Source organism: Lepisma saccharinum, chromosome 1 (assembly GCF_977018435.1).
Source record: "Lepisma saccharinum chromosome 1, izLepSacc3.1, whole genome shotgun sequence".
NCBI lineage: Eukaryota > Metazoa > Arthropoda > Insecta > Zygentoma > Lepismatidae > Lepisma > Lepisma saccharinum.
The window spans coordinates 166,538,021-166,565,495 of NC_139229.1; the positions used below are offsets into that span (position 1 = coordinate 166,538,021).

At 38.4% G+C, this 27,475-nt stretch overlaps 1 protein-coding gene across 1 annotated transcript; it reads left to right on the forward strand.

The window, feature by feature from the left end:
* The first annotated feature begins 367 nt into the window (after nt 1-367).
* LOC146003740 (BPTI/Kunitz domain-containing protein-like) lies at nt 368-25,663 on the forward strand. The gene is made up of 5 exons (XM_083142139.1): nt 368-588; nt 10,702-10,876; nt 16,523-16,668; nt 22,724-22,897; nt 24,847-25,663. Exons 1-5 carry the CDS (start codon nt 501-503, stop codon nt 24,852-24,854), a joined length of 591 nt encoding a protein of 196 aa, XP_082998265.1. The 5' UTR covers nt 368-500; the 3' UTR covers nt 24,855-25,663.
* The last annotated feature ends 1,812 nt before the right edge of the window (nt 25,664-27,475 follow it).

Consider the following 27,475-nt stretch of genomic DNA (forward strand, 5'->3'; position numbering starts at 1 on the left):
GTAAAGAGGAAAAAATCCGGGCCACGGCTTGACGTCACCTCATAGTCACACCCGCCCGCACACATGAGGAAGAGCTAATGATTGACACAGGGGAAGGTGAACTAAGGACATCTCTCCTACATCAATGAACCGCATTGCTCGCACACCTGCTGGTAGCCTAGTCAGTCGTCATCGACGGCCTTTTTTTCTAAACTGACTTTTCGATGTAATTATCCCCCTCCCCTCCACCTTTCTTCCACCTCCCCCCACCGCCTTTCGGAGATCCCGTCCAACGGTGTCATTCCCCCTGGCTTCTGGTACCTTCTCCCACGTAGAGTGGCTCGAGTATAAAAAGTGAGATCGCTCACAGGTCGGGTACTGAAGGTAACAGATTGCGAGGAACAGCGCTCAATCCACGAAGGCACCTGCCCTGAAGAACATAACATAGTGTTTCTTGCCGGTATCCCCCTCCCTCCAGAACGAAACAGTATCGTTGTTCAAGCTCTGAATTTGTAAGCGGAATGGTGTCGACAGGAGTTCCTGTTGTTGTTGTTGTCGTCGCTGTTGTGTGTGAAGTTGCAGCAAAAGCCTTTCACGATGCAGTTGTAGGTGAGTACACATGTTCTGTGACAGCATGACTTATTAGAAGTTGTATTAGTGTTTAGCAAAGTGATTCTTGGTAATGGAAAAAAAATGGCCTGATTAAGAAAGGGTTGTTACCTCAATATTGTTTTCAACGCAAGAGTTTATGTATCATCGACGATACGTGATTGAGTTACTACTTCTTGCTGCCTCATTTTTGTTTATAACAGCAAGAGTTTATGTATTTTTGACAATACTTGATTGAATTACAACTTCTTCCTGCCTCAATTCTATTTGTAATATAATAGTAAGAGTTTATGTACGAGTATCCTCGAAGATACATGATTGACTTACTACTTCTTCGTTCATCAATTTGGTTTATATCAGTATGAGTTTATGTATCCCCGACGATACTTGATTGAGTTAAAACTTCTTCTTGCCTTAATTATATTTTGTAATATAATAGTAAGAGTTTATGTATCCTCGACGATACATGATTGACTTACTACTTCTTTGTTCATCAATTTGGTTTATATCAGTATGAGTTTATGTATCCTCGACGATACTTGATTGAGTTAAAACTTCTTCCTGTCTTAATTGTGTTTATACCAGTACGAGTTTATGTAGCCTTGACGATACTTGATTGAGTAACTACTTCTTCGTTCATCAATTTGGTTTATATCAGTATGAGTTTATGTATCCTCGACGATACTTGATTGAGTTAAAACTTCTTCCTGTTTTAATTGTGTTTATACCAGTAAGGGTTTATGTAGCCTCGACGATACTTGATTGAGTAACTACTTCTTCGTTCATCAATTTTGTTTTTACCAGTATGAGTTTATGTATTCTCGACGATACTTGATTGAGTTAAACCTTCTTCTTACCTCAATTTTGTTTATACCAGTAAGAGTTTATGATTCTCGACGATACTTGATTGAGTTACTACTTCTTGTTGCTGTCAGTAATGACATACATATATCAATGAAGCTTCAGAATAGGACATAAAAATATGATTAAATAAAGACACATCGTTGTCTCAAAATTAAGAGACAATTCAGAGAGCTGAACAATTCATTATAATGTGGCAGGGAAAGCTGAAGAAACAGCTTTGTCGCTCTAATATTGTTCTAATCAATAAGGGCTCACTTAGACAAGTAATTTAGAAGTATTGCTACTTCAATATTGTTAAAAATGTTCAGCCATGCGTTAAAATGTGACAGAAAGGCATAAGTAACTGTACATTGCTATCTCGAAATTGTACTTACGAACTAGATTGGCCTTAATCATTAGTTTTACAGCTCAATATTTAAGTATTGTTGCCTAGTAATGTTCTTTTCTGTTAAAAGGGAACAAGAATGCCAAAGTATCTAATGTTGCATCACTAATTACTAAATTAATTAGAATTAGAACCGAAAAGTGATAAAGGGTCTCGGCACTTGTACATAAATATTGCTGTTTCCTTGATTATTCCACAATTTACGACTTATAAAAGACAGTTCAACAGGATATGTGCTGGGTTAACATTGTATACTGTATAGTATATTAAGACAAATTTAAAATGATCACTTTATGGCTTGTCACTATGGGCCATTGCTTTGTTTGATTTTCCAAGAGTGCCCTTTTCAATCATCGGAGTTTGGGCAGAGTTGCTTGTTTCGATTAATTCCAGTAAATCTCGTATCCATAAGCCAGTTACCGGTTTATTTGACAGTTCCACAACTGAACTGGGACTAAATCTTATTCATATTTGAATGCTTGAGCAAGTTTGTTTCGAACCCGGGAACCTTTGTTCTTACGCTGCGAGAGGCTAGCTACTGGAAAGGAGGCAAAAGCGTAGAGAATTCAATTCTCACTCATTGTAATTGTCATTTTTATGAGCTGTAGAAAGCTATCTTTCGTGTAAATCTATCTGGAAAAAAAAATCAATCTGATCAACCGCTTTCGATTCCGAAGTGCAGCAAGCAGCGACTGAATCTTAACGATTCCCTCCTAATAGAGCATGAGAACTTGAATTGCAGCGTGGAAATCTTTCGGGAGTTTTAATGAGTTCTGGTCTTCACGAGCGACGAGCAAAAGTCTAGTTGTATTGGTCATGTAACATCGTTGCATTCTTGGAGACGCCCCAAATGCCTCCTTGTGTGGTGAGTTGAGTTGTCCTTCTAGGAAGTCTAGTTCAAGTTTTCCACGCAGAATCTTCTTTCCTTTCTGAACTTGACCTTGAGTTGACGAGTAAGACAAGGATGGAGGCTTTTCTCTACGTCCTTCTTCCAGGAAACATAAAACCTGAAGTACAATCTGGATTAGAATCTCATGGCGTGAAGAATTTGTTTACTTCGCATGTCTGAATTGCAAATTTAACCTTGCGACTTTTAGTTAATGGATGATTATGCTGAAACAGGTGAATGGCCTCGGATTTGAACAAAGGATATCTGATTTCACAGTTCAAAATCGCAAATTTAACCTTGCGAATTTTAATTAATGGGTGATTATGTTGAAACATATTAAAGGACTTGAATTTTAACCGAAGCTATCTGATTTCACAGTTCAAAGGCATGAGTAATACTGTGATATGAGCTGAAACAGTTTGGATATTACAGTGGCGATCTTTCTTTTCAGTTACGTGTATTTGCAGTTAATGTAGGTTAGACCCAGGTGACTGAGGTTGTTGTCAAGGTGATCTACGTATGGATGTGCTTTAGTTTTTTTTTTAAATCTGAAACGTTAAATGTTTTAAACTGCACTCGGAATATAGTGTATGTAATAAGTTTTCCACTTTTATAATCTACTACAAGCTGTACGGCAATGGGTACTGAACCTAATTGCCAGGCAAGAGGTTTTCTCCTTATCGTTAAAGTGTGAGATTAACCGAAATATTCACTCGCCCAGATATTAACTACCGACTAAATCAGGCGGGCTGATTGAAATAAATTAGAACCCATTTATCAAATGAAGAAATTAGTGGTGTGAACTAAAATTAAATGGGGTAGAGGTCCTATTTACTTTTGGTATTTGATAGCCTTTGCATACTGCTGAATTTCTACCTGACTGTGGCCTCGATTCGTATCAGGACTACTACACTTCATTACTATCCGCAATATCTGCTATTTGTATGCCTTGCAAACAAGTCCATTCGCCATTTAATAATAATATATTTATCAACGAAAACTATTCCAAATTGCAGAACAGGTATTTCGAAATGAGATTTTTTCAAAACCTCTTTCCAGTATATTGAAATTTGATATATAGAAGCACAAGACAGCAGGCAAATTTCAATAATGTCTTTATCTGGTTGGTTGCTCTATGGACCTGGTTGTAAATACACCCCCCCTGAGAGCCAATCACGACATCGTCTTCCTCCGCAAATATTGCAGTGTGTTTCTGAAACTCGTTCTAACCCCACGTTCTGCACTTTCAGCAGTTGCTATAACTAGTTAGCTACAGATGGCACACTAAACAACACGAATATATTTGTAGTAAAACAGCGGTAGTAGTAAAATAAGTAATTACTTTTGTCCATGTATTTAAAGATTTGATATTTGAGCAATGACTAGCATTTTGTAGTTAGATATCGAACTTCTAAAGATTTGTGAAAAATGAGGAAAAGTAAGTAGTCCGTGAGCAGAACGTTGGCAATGCTGATGTTATAACAATTCACATCTTGGTATATCATATTGTACTACCTAGAACTGTCACAGGTTAGCTATGTGCCGGTGGAGCTGGAAGATTGAAGTAGGTCTGCACTCTCCTACTTCACTCTCATCCATCGGGTCGCCAGGTGTCTGGGTTTGTCTAGTGTGGATGATATCCCGGAGAATGAGGCCTGCTGAAGGTGGAAGTATAGTATGCTGATCAGAACTGATGCCACTGTCGTATATAACACTGGAGGGACCCTTTGTTCGAGTCACTTTCCATAATCACACATGGTGAGCCTGTGTGTGTTGTATAAGGTGCTGCCTTTCAACACCAAGTTCCATGCGTTCATGGCTTTCTGTTAATATAAACGTAGACATCTCGTCTCTATTGGGATCGTATTTAACCTATACTCTGTCCCGGCAATCTCTGGAGCGAGCGAACGAAAACAAGTCTGCGCAAGTAGTGATGCAAGACAGCTCGATCAGTGAACACGTGAGAGGGAACAGGCGGAGGAAAAACCGACTGCAGTTACCAGCCTTTGCAGCAGCGTATACTTCATCTCCGCCTATTCTCTTTTTCAGCCTTGCTCCAGAGATTTCCGGGATAGAGTATAGTTTATCGTGAGCTTGAGGATGAATAGAAGAAATGGGTAAGGGCAAAGAAAAGCACATAGGAACCGTGCCGTAGCTGCCATAGCCACTACATCACGTAGGGCGGTGGCTGTCGCGAGCATATAAATTGAACGAGGACTTCGAAAATTTCCCTGGCTTCCTTCCAATCCCACTACCCCCATCTTTACCAACCCTCGAACTAATTCTGCATCATTTCGCCGTTTGGCTGTGGCTTGTTGGGAAGCTTCTGTGAAAAGCCAGCATTGTAGCACTTGGATGCGACAGGCAGAAGCTGAAAAAAAATATAATGAGCTGCAGACAGTATCTTCTTGTTAAAGGGAGATACGGGCGGATGACTTGCAAGCAAATTAGGAGAAACCCGGAGAAAGGGACGCGCGGGGAGTGGACTTGCTAATTGGAAACACGTACGCAGTCCTGACCTGGAACCGAATGCACGGAGAAGTAGGAATTGAATGAGTAAACCTTGCCAGGAAAGCGGGAGGAAGAGGAATGTGCTTGGAAGCAAACCACGTGTCACAGGAGCCCGGTAAATGTATATCCGAGGAGGAATGTGTGTGTTAGGTGGGCATTCTGTTAATGCATGTATGCGAGCATGGTACTACCACTGTGCGCCTTCAAGGAATCTAAACTGCTATATTTGTGCTTTCATGGCTCCAACAAGGATGAATGAAGCATGTGTGAAGGGAGAATGAGAGAAGAAACGTAAACTACGTGTCCGTGCTTTATTAAGAATTCAAACCCTGTAACCCCATAAAAATGTATTTTTTCAATTTTTTGCATCGTTTTTCTGCCAGTTTCTGCTAATCTCGACCATGAGAATGAATCATGATTAGACAAAATTAACCAAAGGACCCTCATTCCTGTCTAACCTTCGTTAGCGAAATCGTGAGTCATCTGCATATAATTGGTCCTGCCGCCGTAGTAGTGCATTCTAAAAATTACACATACGAATCTATATTCTATCCCCGGGATTTGTGGAGCAAGGCCGCGCATAGCGACAGAGAAGGGGAGGGGAGGAATTGAATGGGCAGACGAAGCAGTACATGTCGCTGCGAAGGCTGGTATAGTGGTCGTTCGCTTTGGACGACCACTTTACTTCAAAGAAAGTTCCGAAAGATGAGTTTACCCTCAAACAACCACATGTCAGGTTTACGTGGAGGCGAGTAAATCGTCCCCTGACACCTTTCCCACCAATAGCGTCCGTCCAAGAAATGACAGAACGTGTCAAGTTCACGTGAAGTATACAAGATGTTGCCAATTCAGTTTGTTTGGAGATTTCTGAACGTGAGGTTGCGATTATGTTATCCTTGCTAGGTTGTGTTATTCTGTTGTGCTACTTTGATGCAATATAAACACCTTGGCAGTATAATGTCCCAGTGAGTAAATGGATGTATAAACACTGCAGGCAAAAGTGACAACAGTGCTTTTCCCAAGAGAAAAAAACAGGTGGTGGCTCGAAACCAGATACATGTCCGGTCGGCTTCCTCTGGGGTTGTGTCAAGGATACCGAACTGACGTTGCTTCCAAGACTAGCACTATAACCGCAGTCGCTCCCCCTTCAACGCAATCCCATTCCATTCACGTGTTCATTGGTGGAGCCGTCTCGCGTCACTATTTGCGCAGAGACTTGTTTTCGTTTGCTTGCTCAAGGCAGAGTATAAACAAATGTCCGGTATCTAAATATACGTCCCATTTTAAGACGGTGCCATCTAATCAAGAAGGAATGTAGTTTTTGCTGTACGAGACAAATCCGCCAGTGAAATCTCAAGAAGGACTTGGAATGTGGCTCAGGAAAACTTAGTCAAATTAAAGAAAATTAAACCAACATGCTAAACTGAGATTACAGCATATTTTTTGATACAAGGATTCATAATATAGGGTTTTCCAATAAGAACGATATGATTTTACAATTAAATAAAATAAAAACTATTTCAGATACAACCAAACTTTTTATATTATTTTGAAGCATAGTTTATTACATTATGTTTTGAATAACACATCATTGAAGTGTTCACCTCGACTTCCTGCACACGAGTGAATTCGATGACTTTGTGCAATAACTCGGACCTAATGTCACGAATCCAGCGTTCGATGTTCAATCTTATGCATCAAGGGTTCGTGGTCTGTTTGCTTAGACTATAGATTTCAAACCACAAAAAGCAATCTAAAGGAGTTAAATCACAACTTCTTGGAGGCCAACTAAAAAAAATAGTCCGATGAAGCCACCATGCCAGAAACCACACCATATAGTGACAGGGCTTCTTGTGAATCTCTATTGGATTGTTTTCACACGAAAAACGACAATTTTATTTGTTAACATATCCACTTAACCAGAAATGAGCATCACCTGAGAAGATATTTTTTTGAACAAAATTATGATCCGTTTTAAGTTCAATAGAACATCTACTTTCATAACATTTTTTGATAATAACCAAACGTTCTTGAAGCGTGTATTTATGATGAATTGTCACAGTATACTAAACATAAATGACAACTAGTGACAGTTATAACATTTGAAGCACAGTTGCCAGTTCATTTCAAAATCAAATCATTCTTATTGGAAAACCCTTTACTAGTACTAAATGTGCGTTTTCAAAATACGTAGATACCTTGGGTTAAGACTTGCTAGAAATCGAGCGTCTTTGTTCACTCATTTTCTCATACGGCGTAAGAGGTGACACCTAAAAGTCAACCTCACTTCTACGTAGTACAACCCGGTCATTGCTTCTTGCGGGCCAACGAGTCTCTGGCGCCTGGACCGACGGTCAGGATAATATTTTGTGGGGTCGTGTTGTCCTTTTTATCCTTCGTGTGCCTCAGCTTTTAACCTAGGTAAGGAGATTTTAGTACTCAGAGGCAGTCTAGTTTTAGTTCTAATGAATGAATTGAGTTAGGAAGTTTTTAAGAGCGATGTTCTATTTTCTTGTTAGGGGTTATACCCGTATTGCGTGACGTGAAAAAATATCTTAGCTATGCGCTGATGTGCTCATACTACAAAAATCAATCAATCATTTTCTCATACATACAAGTGAACACTTTTTCGCTGCTATCCTAAAATTCTCATTACGTATACTACACGATCATATTTTTTATAGGGACTCGTCTACATTGTTGAAAATATATTGAAATCTCTCAAACGCTGAGGTAATTAGTTGATACTAAACCAATAAGGCAATCGGTGATTATCTTTGTACACGTGTATAAAAAAAAACTCGTAAGGTATTTTTGAGGTACCCTGTTTTCCATTGACGCAGTAATTTCACAACCAGCCTATTTCTATTAAATCCCATTTGAACCAATCCTGTTTACTCTAAATTAGCCATAACAGGTTCATACTTGTTTTCCAAGTCCAGCTTTATCCCTATTCCCAGGATGCAAAGACCTTGATCGGTAAAATTCTCTTCCCTCAGTTTGGCATCGATTACGCTTCCCGTATTGGTAGAGAGAGCTGGCTTCATCCTGCATTGTCTCTGCAGACTTAGTTTGCAAATTCTGACTCCGATCCTTGTTAATAACGGGATTTGACAGCATATTATGACTAATACCTTATGCGCCTGTGTGAAAGAAAATCCCGAAATCCCAGAATTACCTCCCCTCTCCCCGTAGCTGTCATCCCAGGGAAAAAAAAGAGGGTAGGGTGTTTCTCGGTATGGAAGCACTGCGTGTACTGTTGGACCGTCAGACTAGCTTACTCAAAGTGTGATATACTCGACATTTCTGGAGATGAAATTATATTCGTGGGTCAATCCTACCTCGCTGTCAATCGAATCAGGTTGCTAATAAATTGTATAAACACTAGCAGTAAGAGCAGCATCGCCAACTTGGGACCCCTGGCGTAGTAGCTTGCTGTGATACCCACTCCGCCACGGAAGTCATGTAGCTATTTTAAATAAGCATACGTTATTTTATTATAACACCATTAAGTCTTGTTTCCATGATATGAAAAACTCAATATGCTGGCCAAGGCAGAAATTTATTTTATTATAAAACATAAACCAAACGTAAGGTTTCAACCTTCTACCAAGGTCTTCTTCAGACTCTGCACCAAGTACAAATGTTATTTCATTACAAATGCCGGTCCCGTGTCTTGTTCTGGTTTAGAGGGTTCTGTGAAAATAGCCGGTGTAGTGACGCGCCCATCATTTTAGAATGTATCCCTTGCTGTTGGAAGTTTGCATCACAAAGTGCCCACGATTCCTCATGAGTCCCGTATTGAATATCATTTTGTTTTGGTAGGTGTTAGTAGACATTCATGACAGCTTACCCGCTTCCCATTCTGTACCTCCGACAAAGCGTCATTAGGCTTCTTGCTTGAAGACTCTAACCTTCAGCTTGCTTTGATTTATTTCTGCAGCCTCTCCCACCCACAGGAAGATCTTGCCCTCATTAGGGAATGGAGGTCAGGCCAAGTGCGAATGGGAAGCCTCAGCAAGGCCTTTTGATGGTCGCACGCCATTGACATTGCTCGACAATTGCTGCCTTCCGAAGCCATATGATTTAATTGTCTATTACCAATTATGATGGTTGCATCAGCACTAAGGTTATTCGCACCTTTTTTTAATACGGGGACAAGCGAATGAAAAGAAAAAGCATTTTGGAGATGAAGTCGTTCAAAACGAATTAAAACCCATCGAAAAACTAGAATCACCACGTCGTTGATAAAAGCTGAGGCTCCAAAGTGGCACTGGGCAACACACAACTTTACAGAGGCCTATTCTGGCAAAGGGATCCCGGGTACGATACCCAATGGAGGCACATAGTGGTTCGGATCCCACTTTAAACTGTAGGTCCAGTCCAGATTAGCCTTACTGTGCATAAAGTGGACTTAAAACACCAAATCAACCAACCAACCAACCTATTCTGGCTGTTGCTCCAGATGCCAGAGCAAGCTTGCAAGAAAGTCCATCTAGGGTGTACTAGTACCTCTTCCCAGAAGGTCGCACTCCTTACACCCCGTCCCCTTAATAACACAGCCATCGCGATAATTTAAACGCAGAGGGAACGTATCGAACAATTTACGCTACTTTACGTCGCCTTTTTACATCTCTAGATTGATCGTGACGATGAAGATGAATGATGAAATAGATGCAGTAGCAAAAACAAATGGTCATGCTCTACACTGGATTTGGTGGTCGTCTTTCGATCTTGTCACACAAATTCTCAGGGTTCGAATACAAGCCTTAGCATGTGCGTTCTTGGTGAGTTTCCCTTTATCAGTTTCATGTAATCATCATGCAACCTCATCGTCGCGATATCGTAGTCTGCTGCGCTAACTATTCTGCCACGGAGGGTGGTTGGATATGTTCGTGCCTTTGTCAACAATCTAAGGATTTCTGATTCTTCGACTTTCATGGTAATAGAAAATCGCAGGTTTATGCTGAAGTAGAGAAGAATTTTACATTTCAAGTCCGCTTTATGCGCAGGTAGATTACCTCTTAAAGATATACTCCACCGTTACTTGAAATCAAGACCCTTTGATTTGTACTCTTGAATCATAGGTTACTGAGTTTGTCTAAAAGTGAGCAAGGGTACAAGCAATATTCATGCACCAATGTTTACTTTCTTAATCAGGCCTTTCTCTACCAATGACAGAGTCTATCATAGTCATTCCTAGTTTGCCAGTATGGCCCTTTTTTCAGACGATCTAAAAAATACCATATTTAGTAATTTGTAGAAAATGTGATACAGATAGGAGACATATCGAGGAGAAAGCAACAGAAAAATATGATTTTTTTTTTAAAAAAATGGAAAATATATTTCATTGAGTTCTCTTTAGGGTTTATTCTAACCTGAAGTAAATATACGGTTTGAAAATGGTAAAAAAACATTTATTCCTGCAGTTATGACAATGTCATTCTATCTTTCCCTGCAACAGTTGATGCCAGACCTGGTCCGAGGGGAGAGGACACGGCCCCCTTCAACCCCGACGACTGCTTCCTTCCCAAAGCCACGGGGCCCTGCAGGGGGTTCTTCCAATCGTACCACTTCAACCCTGCCACAAAGAGATGCGACACCTTTGTCTGGAGCGGCTGCGGGGGGAACAAGAACAGGTTAGTAAAAAGTCCTAATCGGGGAACAAAGATGGAGAAGACTTAATAAAACCAAAGGAATAAAGCTCAATGTATTAGAAATTTTCGTTAATACACGTTAGATAAGTGTCTCAGCAACTAGAATTCTTGGTTTATAAGAATGTAGTGAAATGTGTGCATCAGGCTACACAGTGTATCAATATTAAAATAAGTCACTGAAATGCATTTGAATTATTTATTTCTGAAGCTTCATTCATCATTGTACGCTTAGGTTTACAAGGATGTTTTGTAAGCCATTGTAATAATTACATTACAACTTCTCGTTCTACATTATTAATAAAATGCTTATTGCGTGCCACTTTTCTATCTCTAAAGCTGAAAAGTTATAAATGTAAGTTTAATAATATTTGCAGGCAGAATGTTTATTCTAAAAAGTAATGTAAAAGGAGACAAAGAATTCGGCAATTGAATAATTTTAACTATCGTGATATTTTTTATCCATTTAATTAACTACGTGCAGTGTTTCCTAACATATTGATCCCTATTTTGCATGTCTTCCAAATGTGTGAGTTTTTTTAAAAAAAAAAATTACCAGTGGCGGCAATTAAGGGGCGCAAGGTGGGAAGTTGCCCCCACCAAATTTTGCCACTTTTTGCCCCTGTACTATGGCCTCTTGATGCTAAGCCGTGTAGACCAAGATAAGGTAAACTTCCCTTGTTCCCCCAGTTTTGGCACTCCATTGGCCGCCACTGAATGTTACTATTTTCTAACTGAATTCATCAATTGAGAGTAACAGTGGTAGACAACTACCCAGTAACTAAACTTACTATTTTAAAACTGCACAAGTACGTGTGTTTAGGCAGACAGATGAACAATTTCAAATTCACAGAACGATACACAAGATAAATATTTCCTATTCTGTATTCGTAATTAAAAATGATCACAAGTATATCATAAAAATGAGCAGATAAACTTTGGTGTACAAAGCAATAAACGAAGCTCCGTATTTCTATTTCAAATTTAGGCAAAAATAAATATTGGAGTGAGAATATGCACATTTTTTGAAGTGAAGACAAATAAATACCTCGCACTATGCACTTCAAGAACGCATTCTGGGGAATTGATTGAACTGAAAGCTGGGGGCTTCAAATTACAAGTACATCAATAGCTATATTCAAAACTCCTCCAATCCCTGTCGGCTTATTTCATTCCTCGACAGGAAGTAGCCATACAGCGGAATAAAAATATTTCCAAACATCTCAAATGTTCACTATTTTCGAAGATTTTATGCTCTTCCTTCCATATCGACTGTGGCAGAATACTATTTTCAAGTGAGACGAAAAATTAATTAATAGAAAAGCTAAAATAATAATATAAGTATGTAGTTTCTCATGAGTATTCATGAAAGATAAATATTGATCTTTCGGCATGATAATGCGCGACCACATATTATTATAAAATCATGAATATTCTCTTCTTTAAATCTTCATAATATCTTTAATTAATTAGTAAACTCATTATCTGTCTTCTTCATCATTCTCGTGGTAGTAGCAAGCAGACCGAAAGTCTAAGAGACGTTTGAAAGGAAATGAGGTTAAAAACAGGCTTTGAAGCTGAGGTTTCTTGTTTACTCTCATGGTTACGTAAACTAGAGAAGATAATAGTGGAGCGGATGTACAATTACTTAATTTGTTTGATAATTCTCTATCGCTATGGTGACAGCGTTATCTGTATTTGTCAGCGAGATGAGTGTACTAAGTTTCAGGTCACCTTGACAGCATATTTAAGGAAGCGGTCTGATTAGCCTAATTGATGGCGGGAAGGGGCGTTCAACCTCTAGCACCGTTACTGTGTTTGTAGCGATGATTGAATATAAAGGAATCGCAAAGGAATGGAGCTAACCAAAAGAAAATAATCATGGACCACTACCACTACGCTATGCATGTTAATTAAGTTAATTCACTCACCTTGAGGAAAAGCAAGAGTCGATGACAACACATTTCACAGCATGTCTGTAATCTGAGATTTTGTTTCATTCGCCAGAGTCGTGAGAAAGTTCTGTTTCAGCATGTTTATTTTAGATTTTGAGATATAAATTCAAGGGCACTTATTGTTTTATCGGATCTTTGATAGGTTGATATTTTCTTGTGCAATGTTGCAAAAAAAAGCAAAATATCTTGCGCGCACACTTCTCTTTCCTTCCCCTCACACTCCCCTGCTTTAACTCCCCTCTGTCTACTTTTCTACATCTCTCTTTCTCTCTCCTCTGTAAACTCGTCTTTCTGAATTTCCTCTCTGTGAGTACTGATCTCTACATTTATCTCTCGATACTTATCACTCATAATTTCTTATCTCTACATCTTTCACACTTTGGCGAACTCTCTCTCTCTCTCCCTCCCCTGTACCCCTAACTCTTTCTCCATGTATTTCTCTCGTTCTATCCATTATTTCCATGCCCCTATCTCTCTGTGTGTGGCGCTGCACCCCTCAGTAACCTCAAATTATACCTCATCAATATATATATAAAAGAATCCTATGAAAAATTATTTGCATTGTATAATCGGTGTGCAATCAATTAATTTACTTACCTCGATCCCGCCACTGAAGTTCACGGGTTCGAATCCTGGCCTGAGCATCGGTCTTCTTTGTGAGTGTCCCTTCATCACTCATCCTCATTGCCGCGATTAGCCAAAAGTGGCAGAAATGTGACGCTAAGTAACAAAAAATAAAGTTTACTTTGCTCACCATTGTTGGTATGCAATCTATACGACTGCAGTGTATGTTGGGTTGCATTTGCATATCTACAAGGATACGGGCCGCATGTGTCTTTTTTTATTATTAATGGCATTTACTTTTTACTGCGAGGGTACAAAGCTGATGTGCTACCAGTTTCAAAATATGGTGCAAAGACTTGCATTCCGTAACCGTACTTACATTCTCTCTGCTCCAATTACATATATTTTTCTCCAATTACCGCGTGACAAGGATATGTTAATGCAGGATGAAGAGCGGAGGGGGATGAATATGAAATGGAAAGTTAGAAATATCACGGAGAGAGAGTGACAACACTGCCTCATCCAGATCCTCCACGTGTCCTGGGGCCCTTCCGCCGTGAGACGTAGTGGCTGCTTGAAAGTCACATTCAAAAATTCCTTATCCAATTTCCCCTCAGTAGATTGACGCTCCGAGTATCGGACCTCGATACGAAAGGGAAGGGGGAGGAGGACAGAAAGGTGGATATTGGCAGGAGGGAGGAAGGGGGTGAGGGGCGAGGAAGGAGTGTGCTTTGATAGTGTATAACGACGTGGAGTCAAAATGGAGAGAAAAATATCAAAGCTTGAGGGCTTACTTAAAATTTGCCAGAAAGAGAAAAAAAGTTGGCCTTTTCCGTTTTTTCCTCCCTCTCTCTCTCTCTCTCTCTCTCTCTCTCTCTCTCTCTCTCTCTCTCTCTCTCTCTCTCTCTCTCTCTCTCCTTTAAAGCCCTCTTTTATGTAAAGGGAGCTATATTAACGAAATTGTGCGAAGATTTTATAGACGGGCAGGGAAGAAAAGAAATATTAAAGCATAGACGTGATGATTTCTTTATATAGAGTCGGGCTGACGAACAATCTTCTTAGAGACTTTCATGCTTGAGAAATGCGCATCGAATTTCCACTGGAACTGTGCATTTGTAAGGGAAAGGTGCTTTCGTTTGGGCCGAGGGACCTGCAATGCTAGTAATTTCTGTAACATGTTACAGTATTTTCAGGACATTTCAATCACCAGCTTAGTCCAGCTTGATCCTAATTCGTCACCGAATTTCTCGATTCGAGTCCCATTCATGGCGGCGTTCTTTGCGAGTGTCCATCACTTTTATCTAAGTATTCATCTTTGTTGTTGCGATTAACCAGAAGTGGCAGAAGTTATCACGCTAAATAAAGATACAGTTTCAGGATATTTCAATCACTTCTCACAGTTCCCGACACTATTTCAGATAATTCTTAAAATCCACAATTCCTTCTTGGCCTCTACTCTTGTATAGTGTTTCCACAGCAAGGCATCATTTATTCATGAAGTACGTAGGTGTTTTCCATGAATGATTCTTAGAAGAGCGAGGTTTCCTTGCGTTCGAGTGACAACAGCATATATATATTTAATCATGCACGAAACAACGAGACAAAACTTAGCGTTCAAACGTCACCATGCTGCGTAGAACATCTGTTTGATAACAAAATATAGTTTCCAAACTGACTATATATTTTCTACTCCCAAACCAAGGTCGTTGATTTTGATTTCAAATTATATCCTCATTTTAGATGATTTCAGAGGAATATTTTTGCAACATTCCTGATTATTTTCAAGATATTTTATAATATCTGATCAACTGAAACCCATTCTCGCCAATTTAATCATGTTTTCTTGTTAAAAAAAAATGTCTTTTAGCGAAAGAAAAAGGTCGCAAGTGTAAAGCATTAAAACTAAAATAGTTTAAAAGCAATTTCATCTCTCTAGTATTTACTTTAGCCGGGATATGGGGTTGTGAAAATTTGTTGCCCGCCAATTTTTTTCACCAGAGACATTTTTTTTGGCAACAATTGGGATAATATTCCTTGAGAGATAATCTTCGTGCAACGAAAATTTCAGATGTTTCTCCAGAAGTGCATAATTTTGTAAGTGTACCAATGTGACTATTACTCACCTGTAGGAAATTGGACAATTTTACATACTAAAAATCATGTAATTATGTCATTATTGAACACGTTAGCTTATTGCTTTTGATTTTGTCAGTAATTAATCGCTACAGTAGGAAAAAGTAGTATTATTAACTAAACTTTGTAACAATAACCAGGTTTTTTTATGGCCTCAAGCTGTGCTGATGATAAAGAAATAGAAAAACCGTTACAATCCGTTCGATTAGTTTTCGCCCATCTATTCAAGTGCTCATGCGCTAACTGGACGAGTCTAGTGCCAAAATAGGGGTAGAAGGAATAGGCGAACTAGGTTCCGTGAAAACCGTTAGCTTCTGAAACAACATTCCAAGTTTCACACACAGTAACGTCGCTAGCAAAATACGTTAAGAGCGGATATTACGAGTTATAAAAAATATATCCAAGTGAGAGATAATAAACAAATGAAGCGAACGTATGCAAACTAAATACTGATCTGAAACCTACAGCGTTGTTTCGTGCATTTTTGTACTTATTCCCCCTATCACGTGTAGATTGGTCTACTCGGGCTAGTCTCATCTTCCGCGACAGAACAGTATCAAGGTTCATTTATGTCTACTTCATACATGCAGAATCTTGAATTCTACTTTGCCGTTACTGAATTATTCGATTCCTTTTAGTAGACAAGACCAATATATATGCATTTAAGAACTAATATGATCGGATTGGTTGAATTGGTATATTTTACTTCGCTTTTCTGTCACTTTTGGGTAATCGCGAAGATGATGATGATGTGATGATTCGATGAAATTGACGAAGGTATACTCACGAACACCCAGACCCCGGGACCCCTATCGTCGTATCATGCTCTGCTAACCACTCTGCCATGGAGGCAGACTAACATGATAAAATTATTTGGCAGAAATGATAGAACAAAATTTGCATAATAATAGCAATAATAGTAATATCAAAATTAAACAGTGAGTCCTGTTCCGTTTTTACATGTTTTTTTCCTTTGCAGGTTTGAATCTAGAGATGAATGCGACAGAAAGTGCAAACAGGCTAAGAAGCAAGCAGAGCTCTGCCCCGAACCAGCTCCTGTCTGTGAACAAGGTTGCAAATTAAGCAGAAACAGCTCAGGCTGCATCGACTGTTCCTGTCCTGTCAGTAAGTAACTGTTCGTTTGTTAATTTCAAATTTAGAATTTAACTTCTCAGTCTGCGCTTTTGCTTCAACTTAATAATAAATTTGCCGGCCACCGTGGCGGAGTGGCCCTCATCGCGCTACCACACCAGGGGTCCCGGGCTCGAATCCTGACCTGGGCATGGATGTTTGTGAATGTCCATGAATTACATCATGTCATCACTCATACCCATCTTCGCAAATTAGCCAAAAGGGGTACAAAGAGCGAAGTACAATAAAGCAAAACAATCAATTAATAATAAATTTGATCAACACTTATTGGTTAAGTACTCCATTCGTATAGCGGTGGAGGCACATAGTGGTTCGGGTCCCACTTTAAACTGTAGGTACAATCCCGATTAGCCTTACTGTGCATAAAGTGGACTTAATACAACAACTCAACTTGTATAGATATTGGTAAATTATTATGGGTTTATGAGTGTCTACAAAATCTATAACCGAATACTGGGCTGTCTTGGGTAGTATCAGGAAAAACTAGCTCTTTTCAACTCAAGAGTAGTATTTGCTTTCCACAAATCCACCTACAAATTCTGTTGAATAATGATCAATTTAGACTGCTCAAGAATAGAGAAGAACCTACTCTGGATAGAAACTTTGATTTAACCTTACACTCACTGAGAGGTAGGCTAGTAGACTATGTCATCGCCCAACTCCTGTAGTAAATCTAGAGTGATCAATGCATATGCTGGGTGTAGTCTACCGTTTCACTGAAATAAACAACCTCTCTGCTCTCAGCACTTATTACAAAGCTTTTGTGTCACCTAAAATTGAACACTACTCTCCAATCTAGTCCATGGCATGTCTCACAAATTTAGACAGACTAAATTCCATTCTAAATTTCTTCCTCGGCATTGTTCGTCAGTATAATCGATCTAGTAACAGAGCTCCTGTGTACCCGTAATATGTTGATCAATGTGAATAATTGTTACGGGGTGGACAATATAATTATCACCTTTCAAAATACTATCAAAAAGATAATTGGATTGACATTAACATTTATGAAGTGACCTTTATCATTAATGGTGGAACATATCTTGATTAAAAAGCGGCTTGATTATATCCATTAGTGAAATATTCACATGCTGAGAATTCCAATACTTCACAGATGCAATAACAAGTTTATCTTTAACACAATTCAACAGTGGCCGTGATTGTGTGTGATAAATGGTGGGGGCAAGAACAGTTAACTTTCTCTTGGTAGACAAGGTTAGCATTAAGAGACCATAGTACGGGGCAAAAAGTGAGGGGACAACTGCTCCTCTGCGCCCCCCCTAATCACCGCCACTGCAATTAAAGTATGGAATGTTAACATTTTTTAAACAACGAACTCTATAATTACACAAACAGATGTTTTGTGAGTAAGTGCTGCGTGTATGAAAATCTGACGGAAATTGATTCCCAAAATATCTATACATTTTACCAACAATCTCCCAAAGCTGTTGAAGAAGCATTATGTGTAGAAAAAAGGAGCTGTATATCAATATACCTCTATTTTCTTCAAGAAGATAACGTCCAAATGTAGGTTCTGACCTCCCCCCCCCATATCCCCCTTCGGCACGCGTAAGTTTCGACTTGTTCTCCATTTGTTGCTTTTCTGAATTTAATTCTCCAGCAAATGAAACCTTTTATGTTTTCCATCATCTTTTACTTTTTTTTTACTCTTCATTTCCTCATTGCACTTCTCCAATTCATCATCTACTTTCTCCCTCCTCCGTCTGGCCCTTATCTCCCGAAGTAAGAACAAGAGTTTCCGCTCCCCTGGTCATCTCCACTCTTTCGATTTCCCTTGATTTGTTGCCCGCCACCAGCAAGCATAACTTGCTACTCGTGCTTCTGACGTTTTCATTCTATATTTCTTTCACTCTTTCTACCCCTTTTCTCTTCTCGTTCTCCGGATTGATGTTGTTTCCTCAATGCAGGAGAGAGAGACACGCGTCTTCTCTCCCTCCATCACGGAAAACCAAATCGAAGGTTTTTCCACGTAGAACAGGACATCCCCCCCCCCTTCAATAACTTAGACTAATGAACTATCACAAAACAAAATTTTATTTAATGAGTCAATCACCAACCCCTTGAAGTGGTGGTTACCTTGATTCGCTGCGAAAGCCTGCGTTCAGGGTTTGAATCCCCGGGAAGGTTTTAGTGCTTATTATGTGTGATTGTCCATTAATATTTTTTTCTAAATTCATTATTCACCCTCAGAATGCAGTTTAACCTAAAAATGCGATGTACATTACAAACTTACTACAGATCAATATCACTAATTGTCACGTTGATGTTGATGCATTTAATATGCAGTTCCCTCATCAAAAGTGGAATACTGGCTCTTCTGTTTGGAAGAGGCAAACATATTTATGAATTTCATAATTATGGTTGTTTGGGAGTTACCATTGCTTAAAAATATACATGCTTCATTAAATTTTCTACCCACTTTTTCCTTCTCATTCTCCGGATTGAGATATTGTTTCTTCAACGCAGCAAATAAATTTGCTACCACACTCCTTACAAACTTTATACACATTAAAATATTATTAATATGATCCTAAAATATCACAGATATTTGCTAACAATTACACATATAACCCCAAACATGCATACATATACCCCAAGACATACAATGTGCCCTAAGAGCACATTATTGGTGACCGGGTCTCGTGATACCAGAGAACACACTGAGCTTTTTCTTGATTTGTGAACATTTCCGGTTTCCTGGACACTGACACTGCTACACTACTGAAACCTGCAAAAAAAAAAAAAAAAACTTGGATAGTTTTCCAACATTTTGGCACCACTTTCACATCTCTACCGTACATATAGCGGATATGAATAAAGTTTGCAATCATGGAATGACTTTTCGGACATCCTATTTCTATCTCACATAGCTGACTTCATTGGATGATTTATTTTTATGTATAGGCAAATAGAACCAAGTAAAATGTAAAGAATATGAAAGTATAAGAGTTTAATTATTAACTACCATATGCTGATTTATTTTCACATACTTCTTTTTCGGTTACTAAGCCCTGACTTGCAATATACGATCACCACTTGCTGCAAATTTTCAAATGTAAATTACATTGCCAGCCAGCAAAGTTTTGTGCCTAAACAAGCTTCTTTCTAATTTGGCACATCATGAGCGAATTTGAGTTTGCTTGTGTAAAGTCCAGTTGATGCACATAAGACCATTCTGGACAGGGCCTACAGTTTAAAGTGAGATACGAACCAGTATGTGCCTCTACCAGGTATCGAACCCTGTACCCCTTGATTACAAGAGGACGTCATGAACACTACGCCATCGGAAGGCACTTAAGAGCGAATTAAAAACCTGCTTAGAAAATGGATAAGTGTTTCAGGAGATAATATGCTGAATGCTCAGATTCAACAATTTTGATGCAAAATGCCAAAGAGATAGTGGACAATTTGTGTACCAGAATCATTACAATTCCATTCCTTAAAACACGCAGGGTGTATCCGAAACACGAATTCAAATATGAATGAGCAATTTAAGCCGAACAACAGCAGTTTCAGAGCCGAGGCCTGGCAAACAGATCTTGGTTGGGTGACGCCTGGTCAGCGCATCGAATACCATCGCCGCAATTTCCTAGCTTTCGAGATCGAAGCAAGCCTAATTATCATTTCCAAGTAGCTCTCCAATTGTCCTCACGACTCTGGGTCAATTTACCGGAAAACGAACCAAAGGCGAGAGCGTTAACTATTTTACTACCTGGTAATGTTTATGGACCACACTGTACATTACTTTTGCGAAGCATCTTAGTTTTGTTTCCTGACAACATGAATTTCTTTCCTATATTTGCGGAACGTATCACTGATACAAAAAACAACATAGAAACTCATGAAAATCCTAACTGAACCAACTAGCTGGAATTAACTAAAAACATTTGACTGAGCATATTTATTTATTTGTTTATTTATTTATTTACTCAGAGTTTCAGATAGTCTTCTTTGGCCATTTTACACTGGAACAACATAAAGTAGAAACAAAAATAACAAAAGATAAAAACAATAACAAGTTGGAATAGATTTACATTTTCTTGGGCAGTAATATACAAAAATTACGTTCAGGAAGTAAAATATCTACATTCAGGGGAAGTTTGTTGTAGATTTCTGGGAGCCTGTAAAACAAGGAGCGTTGTAGAAGGGATAGCCTAGTGGTTGGGTTGTGGAGAGTTGCAGGTTGCGCGTTTGCTTTTGGGGTACCCTAAGTGTGAATTTACTGATTAGGAGATCTGTTCTGATTTTGCCATTTATTATCTTGTATAAAAATTTCATGTCAGCTAGATCACGACGAAAGGATGCAGAGTGAATATTCAGAGCAGCCATGGTGTCGGATTTGGATACATGTCGAAAGGAAGGTATTCTATGGCGAACAATTGCAAGAAAGAAACTGAGAACAGAATCTATTCTGGTGAGATTGGTTTTTGAGGCCATTGCCCAAATTGAGGAACAGTATTCAAGGATGGGCGAGATGAAAGATTTAAAGAATAAAGCAAGAGATGATCGGTACCAAATCCTTAAATGAAAAGGTAACCTTTACCAAATGTGGTAATTGGTGTCTAACGTACGGTATGTGTTATTTGTAATTAAATGGGCACGTACAGTACGATGCACAAGTTTAGCTCGGCAAATAGTCCATGACTATTTTCATTAACTTTTACTTGTTTATAAGGAATTGATTTTTACATATGTTGGCGTTGAGGCTGTCAACAGCTTGTTTGAAATTTTTGAAGCTCATAGTGCGTAAAGGAAAGAAAATAAACACAGCGAGGGACGATATGTTTTCCAATACTTGTGTATCCCACTGTACTAAAAGAGAAATGCTCCCGGCCATCACAAGCTACGGCTTGCATGCTTGCATGAGTGTACCGTTTCTCCACAAGGCGTAGCCCCGTAAATAAATTGCAGGTGAAAATAAGTTTCCCCCAACCCAACCCAGCACTTGGTCGCATGGCTTGTAACGTTGCCAGACGCGGAAGAAGCTAAAACAATTACACTCGAAAATCCTCTTCAGCTCAGTGTCGCAACGCGTGCTGTTTACCTCTCAACTTTTTCCACCTCGCGAATTGTATGCAAGGTGCTTCCTGCATTCTTGGCTGAAACTTTCACGGAATCATCTGATTGGTTGCCACATGATGACTCATTTCACAAATTACCACAGTCCTTTTGCATGGCACGTTTACTTTCTCAAGATTGTGAAATGAATCGCAATGTATACTTTGGTCTGTGATAATCGCTCTATTTCTATTGACCCTTAATGGTGATAAATCATTGTATTTGTATTTTTTGCGTTAATTTTCTGCTTCCTTTCTCCGTAAACCAAAAACAGTGGAGAATGGCCTTCTGCGAAGGCATCCAAAGTCAACTTCCCTTCTACGTAGGACACCGTGGACTGCATTTTGCATACTAACGAGGCCTTAGCGCCTGTACACATGGCCAGTATCCTCTGTGCGGCTTGTGTTGTGGCCATATGCGTTTGTGAATGTCCCTTCATCCTCTTATCACCATTCATCCCCGAAGTCGCGATTTGTAAAAAACTGGAAGATTAATTAAACTAAATCAATCAAGAAGCCTAGGTATACAAATTTGTATTCTCGAATATCAATATCTCTCTCTCTCTCTCTCTCTCTCTCTCTCTTTCTCTCTCTCTCTCTCTGTCTGTCTCTCTCTCTCTCTCTCTCTCTCTCTCTCTCTCTCTCTCTCTCTCTCTCTCTCTCTCTCCCCCCACGTAGTGTGTAGTCGCGGAAAGAAATACTTCCCCCATAAGTCTTCTTGTATTAAGGTTCTATGGGGGAAGTCTTTTTCCCATGACCTTGCAGGCTAACGACGCTGTAACAATATTTACGGTTATACATTATCCCGCCAAATAATCAACTTGGGTTAAGAAGAACTACTAAATAGCCAACTTCTGTGGCGCAGTGGTTAGCACAGCCCGCTACAAATGTTTACACTTGTATCCGCAAGCTCTGGTGCAGTTCTCTTAATTTTGTTGTCTATTTTGCAGGAGATCCGCAAGTGGTGTGCAAGTTGCCGCCCCTCAGGGGTCACTGCAGGGCGCTGTTGCCACGTTGGAGGTATGACGTCAAAAGTAAGACCTGTCACGAGTTCAAGTTCGGAGGTTGCGACGGAAACGGAAACAACTTCCTCTCCTACGACGATTGCATGAAGACTTGCTCAGGTTAGTGAGAGAATTCTTTTTCTCTAGATTGCTGCACAAAAAGCAATAATTTCTTATTTCATCCCCCTCTTCCCAAACTAAAGTTAATTGCTCATCGTGTGTTTTCACTTGTAACATACCTTCGACACGTATAGTCACGAACACGTCTGGGTTGTAACGATCCCATTATAAGTCAATGACATCGTTACAACCAACAAGTGTCCATGACTGTACATAGAGTTAGATGCAGTATTGAGATGAGACGAAACTTTACTGTCTCTGGGTGTTGTATCGAGCTGTAAATGTATGTCTGGTTTTCGCCATGAATGCCTCGTCTCGAGTTCCGAATGAATATCTTGTTCTCGGTCTCGTATAGATTTACAGAAATCGTCCCGTTTTCATTTCTCGAGACTCGAAATATGTAGTACAGACAATATATATATATCTTATCACCGCATCAATTTTCGCAATCTATAGAGGCTATTGATACAAACAACTTTTTAAAATAAACTTTTCCTTTTGACGTGCCGTTTCGACGCTACGAACCCTCGAAAAATTAATATTTTTTTATCTCCAAGTTGTGCAACAACGCAGCACAGGTTAAGAATTCCTACTAATGTATTAACTTAGCAGGTACGTTGAAAAAAAGTATTACTTAAGTATGAATATACAGGTAGATATCAGTTTGGTATGTCTGAACATGTCGTGTAGTAAAGTAAAGGTTTAGGTAAAATTTACAAATGTCATACCTAAGCCTCGAACGAGACAGAGTTTCGGTCTCGTCTCGTCTTGAAGGGTCCGGGTCATTCTCTTCTATTTTATAATTTCAAGAGAAGTCTCGATACACTTCCTACCAAGTCCCAAGCCCCAACCTCCTCTTAGGACACATGTGTTGTTATGGCAATTGGAGATACAGGTAGATACAAAAGTGTCGCTGGTCCCAATCAAGACTTTTCCAAAGATTTTCCTCTTATTCAATTGCTTACGGACCTTCCAGGTAATTAATTCTGTTTTGTTCTCGTTGTTGTTTAGATGTCTAAACCACACAAGGATTTCTCTTGAATGCTCTAGAAGGAACATGTAGTTTTTCACAATTTGGTATATCGTGGAGAATAGAGGTTTTATGAAACTAGGGGAAAATGTCGACAAAGTAGACCAAAGCTGCAGCGTCACTTTAGTCTATGACGTTTGCTGTTTTCCATCTTTCTTGTTACTTACCTCATGTTATGTGTCCCTACATGTAACCTCAGTTTGTAATTTTCATTATGAAATGTTATAATTCTTTATACTTTGATCGTCCTTGCCGGTTTGCATCTGGAATCTCTTTATAATGTATTCCTTTTTTCAAATCGGACAAATGCTCTACTTTCAATGTTGTGTAATGGGTGCTAATATCCTAATCGCCGATGCATGCACACATCTTTTGAAATCAAATCAAATCTGGTACTTTGAACTTCATTTGTGATTTAATCATAAATTTCTCGTTTTATCCCGTCCTATATTTTTGTTTAATTTTACCAGTCTTGTAACTTTTATTTTTTTCTTTTCTTCAGAAGCTCTTTCTTTTTATTATAATAAAGGGATTTTTTTAAAAAAAAAGCAGGTTTGAAACTGGTTGAAGATGATGTGGAGCAAATACGTAATCAAATGTATACGCTGAGAAATTCAGTCACAACTGAGAATAGTGTTCTAGAATGTATGATCATTATTGCATTTATATATACATATGAAAGTTTTTTGCAAATTTATGTGATATTATGTCATAAGATTTCTGTATAATTATTAATTACTATCATGCCACAGAAAAACCTAATGTCTTCAGACAATAGTGGACTGCGGATAGTGAAAGTTGTAAGAGCCAAGTTCTTGATAGTTCAGTTTTATAAAAAAATGTAACATGAGTTGAATTTTAATTTATATATTACATGTTATTATTGTGTGCTCACTAATTTTGCTTTTGTTTCCTCCAGAGATTTGAAGGCGGAAATGAAGTTTTCTTCAGATGAAACTATTCCCAATTATATCGGTGTCACATTCACAATGAGATGACAGAGATATGGCGATCCGATGTTAAACTAGTGGGCAGGACAAAGGAATGTAAACTGATCAGAGTGATTCAAAGATTCCTTCAATTAGCAATAACAAGAGGAATAAAAATTGGAGAGTCCCCATTACAAATAAAAGTTTTAGATTTTGTCACAAGAGCCACAACTTGTATTTCCCTTGAATCTAGAATATGTACGGATAATCTATGATTTTCTTATGTCATAAGTTAAATTTGTTGTTATGATATTTCATACATAAATAACTTATAACACTTAATTATTTTTCAAAAATATAACTATGAAGTTACTTGAGGCAATAAATATCAAGATATTTGAACAAATTAGATATCAATAGATCGTGAGGTTTTAAAATGAACAATTTAAAAACACATTTACTCTTGAAAAAGGTTAGGAATGTAATAAAAAAAAATAAACGACAAATAATAAAGACGTGTTGATCTCCGCTGTAAATAAATTTACAAAACTACCCACAAATTGAACTGTGTATATTTCTACAGATTCACAACAAATAAAACTTTGTATTCATCATAAACATAAACTATAGATTGTGTGAATGTTCTGTGAGAAGATAAATGTTGTAACTATTATTGTTTAATATTTCTAAATGTGTGCATTACGAGAAGTGAAATTATATATGTTTTATATGTGTATGTTTGAATGTATGATATTTTATAAAAGGTGTGACTTGTTTTTGTTATTCAAATAAAACCAATACAAACGTGTTTTAACGCTTTTATTTTTATTCATTGGAGTGCTATCCGTTTTACTTAGTTTTATACAAATATTTGAATTCATTGTTGGGCAATTTAAATGTACAGTGAAACAAATTCACGATAACCCATAAAGAGCAGTGCATGAATTAGCGTTTAATGAGAGTTATATATTTACATGGTGTTTTAATAATTCAATTGTAAATCGGTAAAAGTAATACACTTATTGGGTGTAACATAGGACAATCGTAGCTTGATTGATTGATTTAGTTTATTGCATTTCACTCTTTTGCTACTTTTGACTAATCGCGAAGATGAGAATGAGTGATGATATGATGAAATTGATGGAGGGACACTGGAAAATAACACCAATGCAGAGGCTAGAAATCAAACCCGGGACCCTTGGCGTCGTTGCGAGCTGTGCTAAACATAGCTTGACCTCCAGCTAAAGAAAGATGATACATACTTCGAAATTGTTCCACCTATTACTGTTCTGAGAATTTTAAGTTTGGTTACGAATCTCTTCTGCGCACTTTAGTGCCACATTAGTAATCACAATGCAACTTCACAGAAAATATTTTATCAGTTTAAGAGGTTCAGAGCACAAGTGGCGTTACTCCATATTATACATTATACATGTATAACTTAGAACTGTGAAATATCAACATTTCAGTGTTAGAAGTAAGTACCTAAGTTTCAAATTCTTGTTGATGGAGGCACTACTATGTTTGTGCTCTAACAGCTAAACATAGTACTAGGTTATGTAAATGTGCCTTTTTCTCAAAACTGTCTTGAATGGAGTTACGCCACTTGCGCTCTGAAACCCTTAAATGTCGACATAATGAAGGGCATCTGATGTCACTTCATTTCTCGCGGTCCATTAAGTCTACAGAAAATATTGAAATTATTTCTCATTCCATTAATGGCACCACATATAATCCTCTGGAGGTATGATACTATTAGACCACACGCGCACCTATAACTTGATGTCACAAAACATTTTGTCGTAAAGAATATAAACTATTATTTTCTATAGGAGGGCGCGTACGTTTGCAATAGGTAATGAGGAATTTCTAAGCTCCCACATTTGCTTACGTCAAGATTACTAATGTATCTTATTACATAGTAATAAACGGGGCTCAGAATTTTAGGTAAATCATTTTTCGCATTTAAAATACGAGCTCACAAGTTCTGATCCTGGTAACCAAAGCCTAAATACCACTTTTTCTCTCGCATAGAAACACACATTTCCCAATTTCGTCTATAAATACATTATTCTTAATATTTGCTTACAATGTACAAAATTCCAAGTAAATTTTCTTAATTTTTGTCAATTTACCAGAAATGGGTAGAATTATTACAGTTTCGAAGTCCAGGTACCTATTTTGCAGGTTGTCAAAACTGAAGCAACAGTGTTCAGGTGTGAACCAGTCCGTCTGATATTCTAGTTAAACCTACCATGTGCCAGATATAAATTTATAATTTTACTCTAGTCTGACGTTTCTAATGGAATGGTGTGTGTGTCACACCGTTTGATAAATGTGATTTTGTGACACACAGGTAACAAATTACATTTCTGAGTTATTCCGAATGTTTTTCCAAATTTTCTTCTTGTGCACATTTGTACAGGACGTTTCTATCATCTGATATGCGGCTACGTTAAAGTGAAACAACCACAGCTAAGGAACTTGAAAACTTGGTAAACTTCCCGAAATTGACAGTATAACTTTCCTACAAATACATTCCATATGCTGAAAATAATTAGTAAGAATAGACGAAACTTCAGTGTTAAGTGAACATGTGTAAGATAATTATAAAATGAG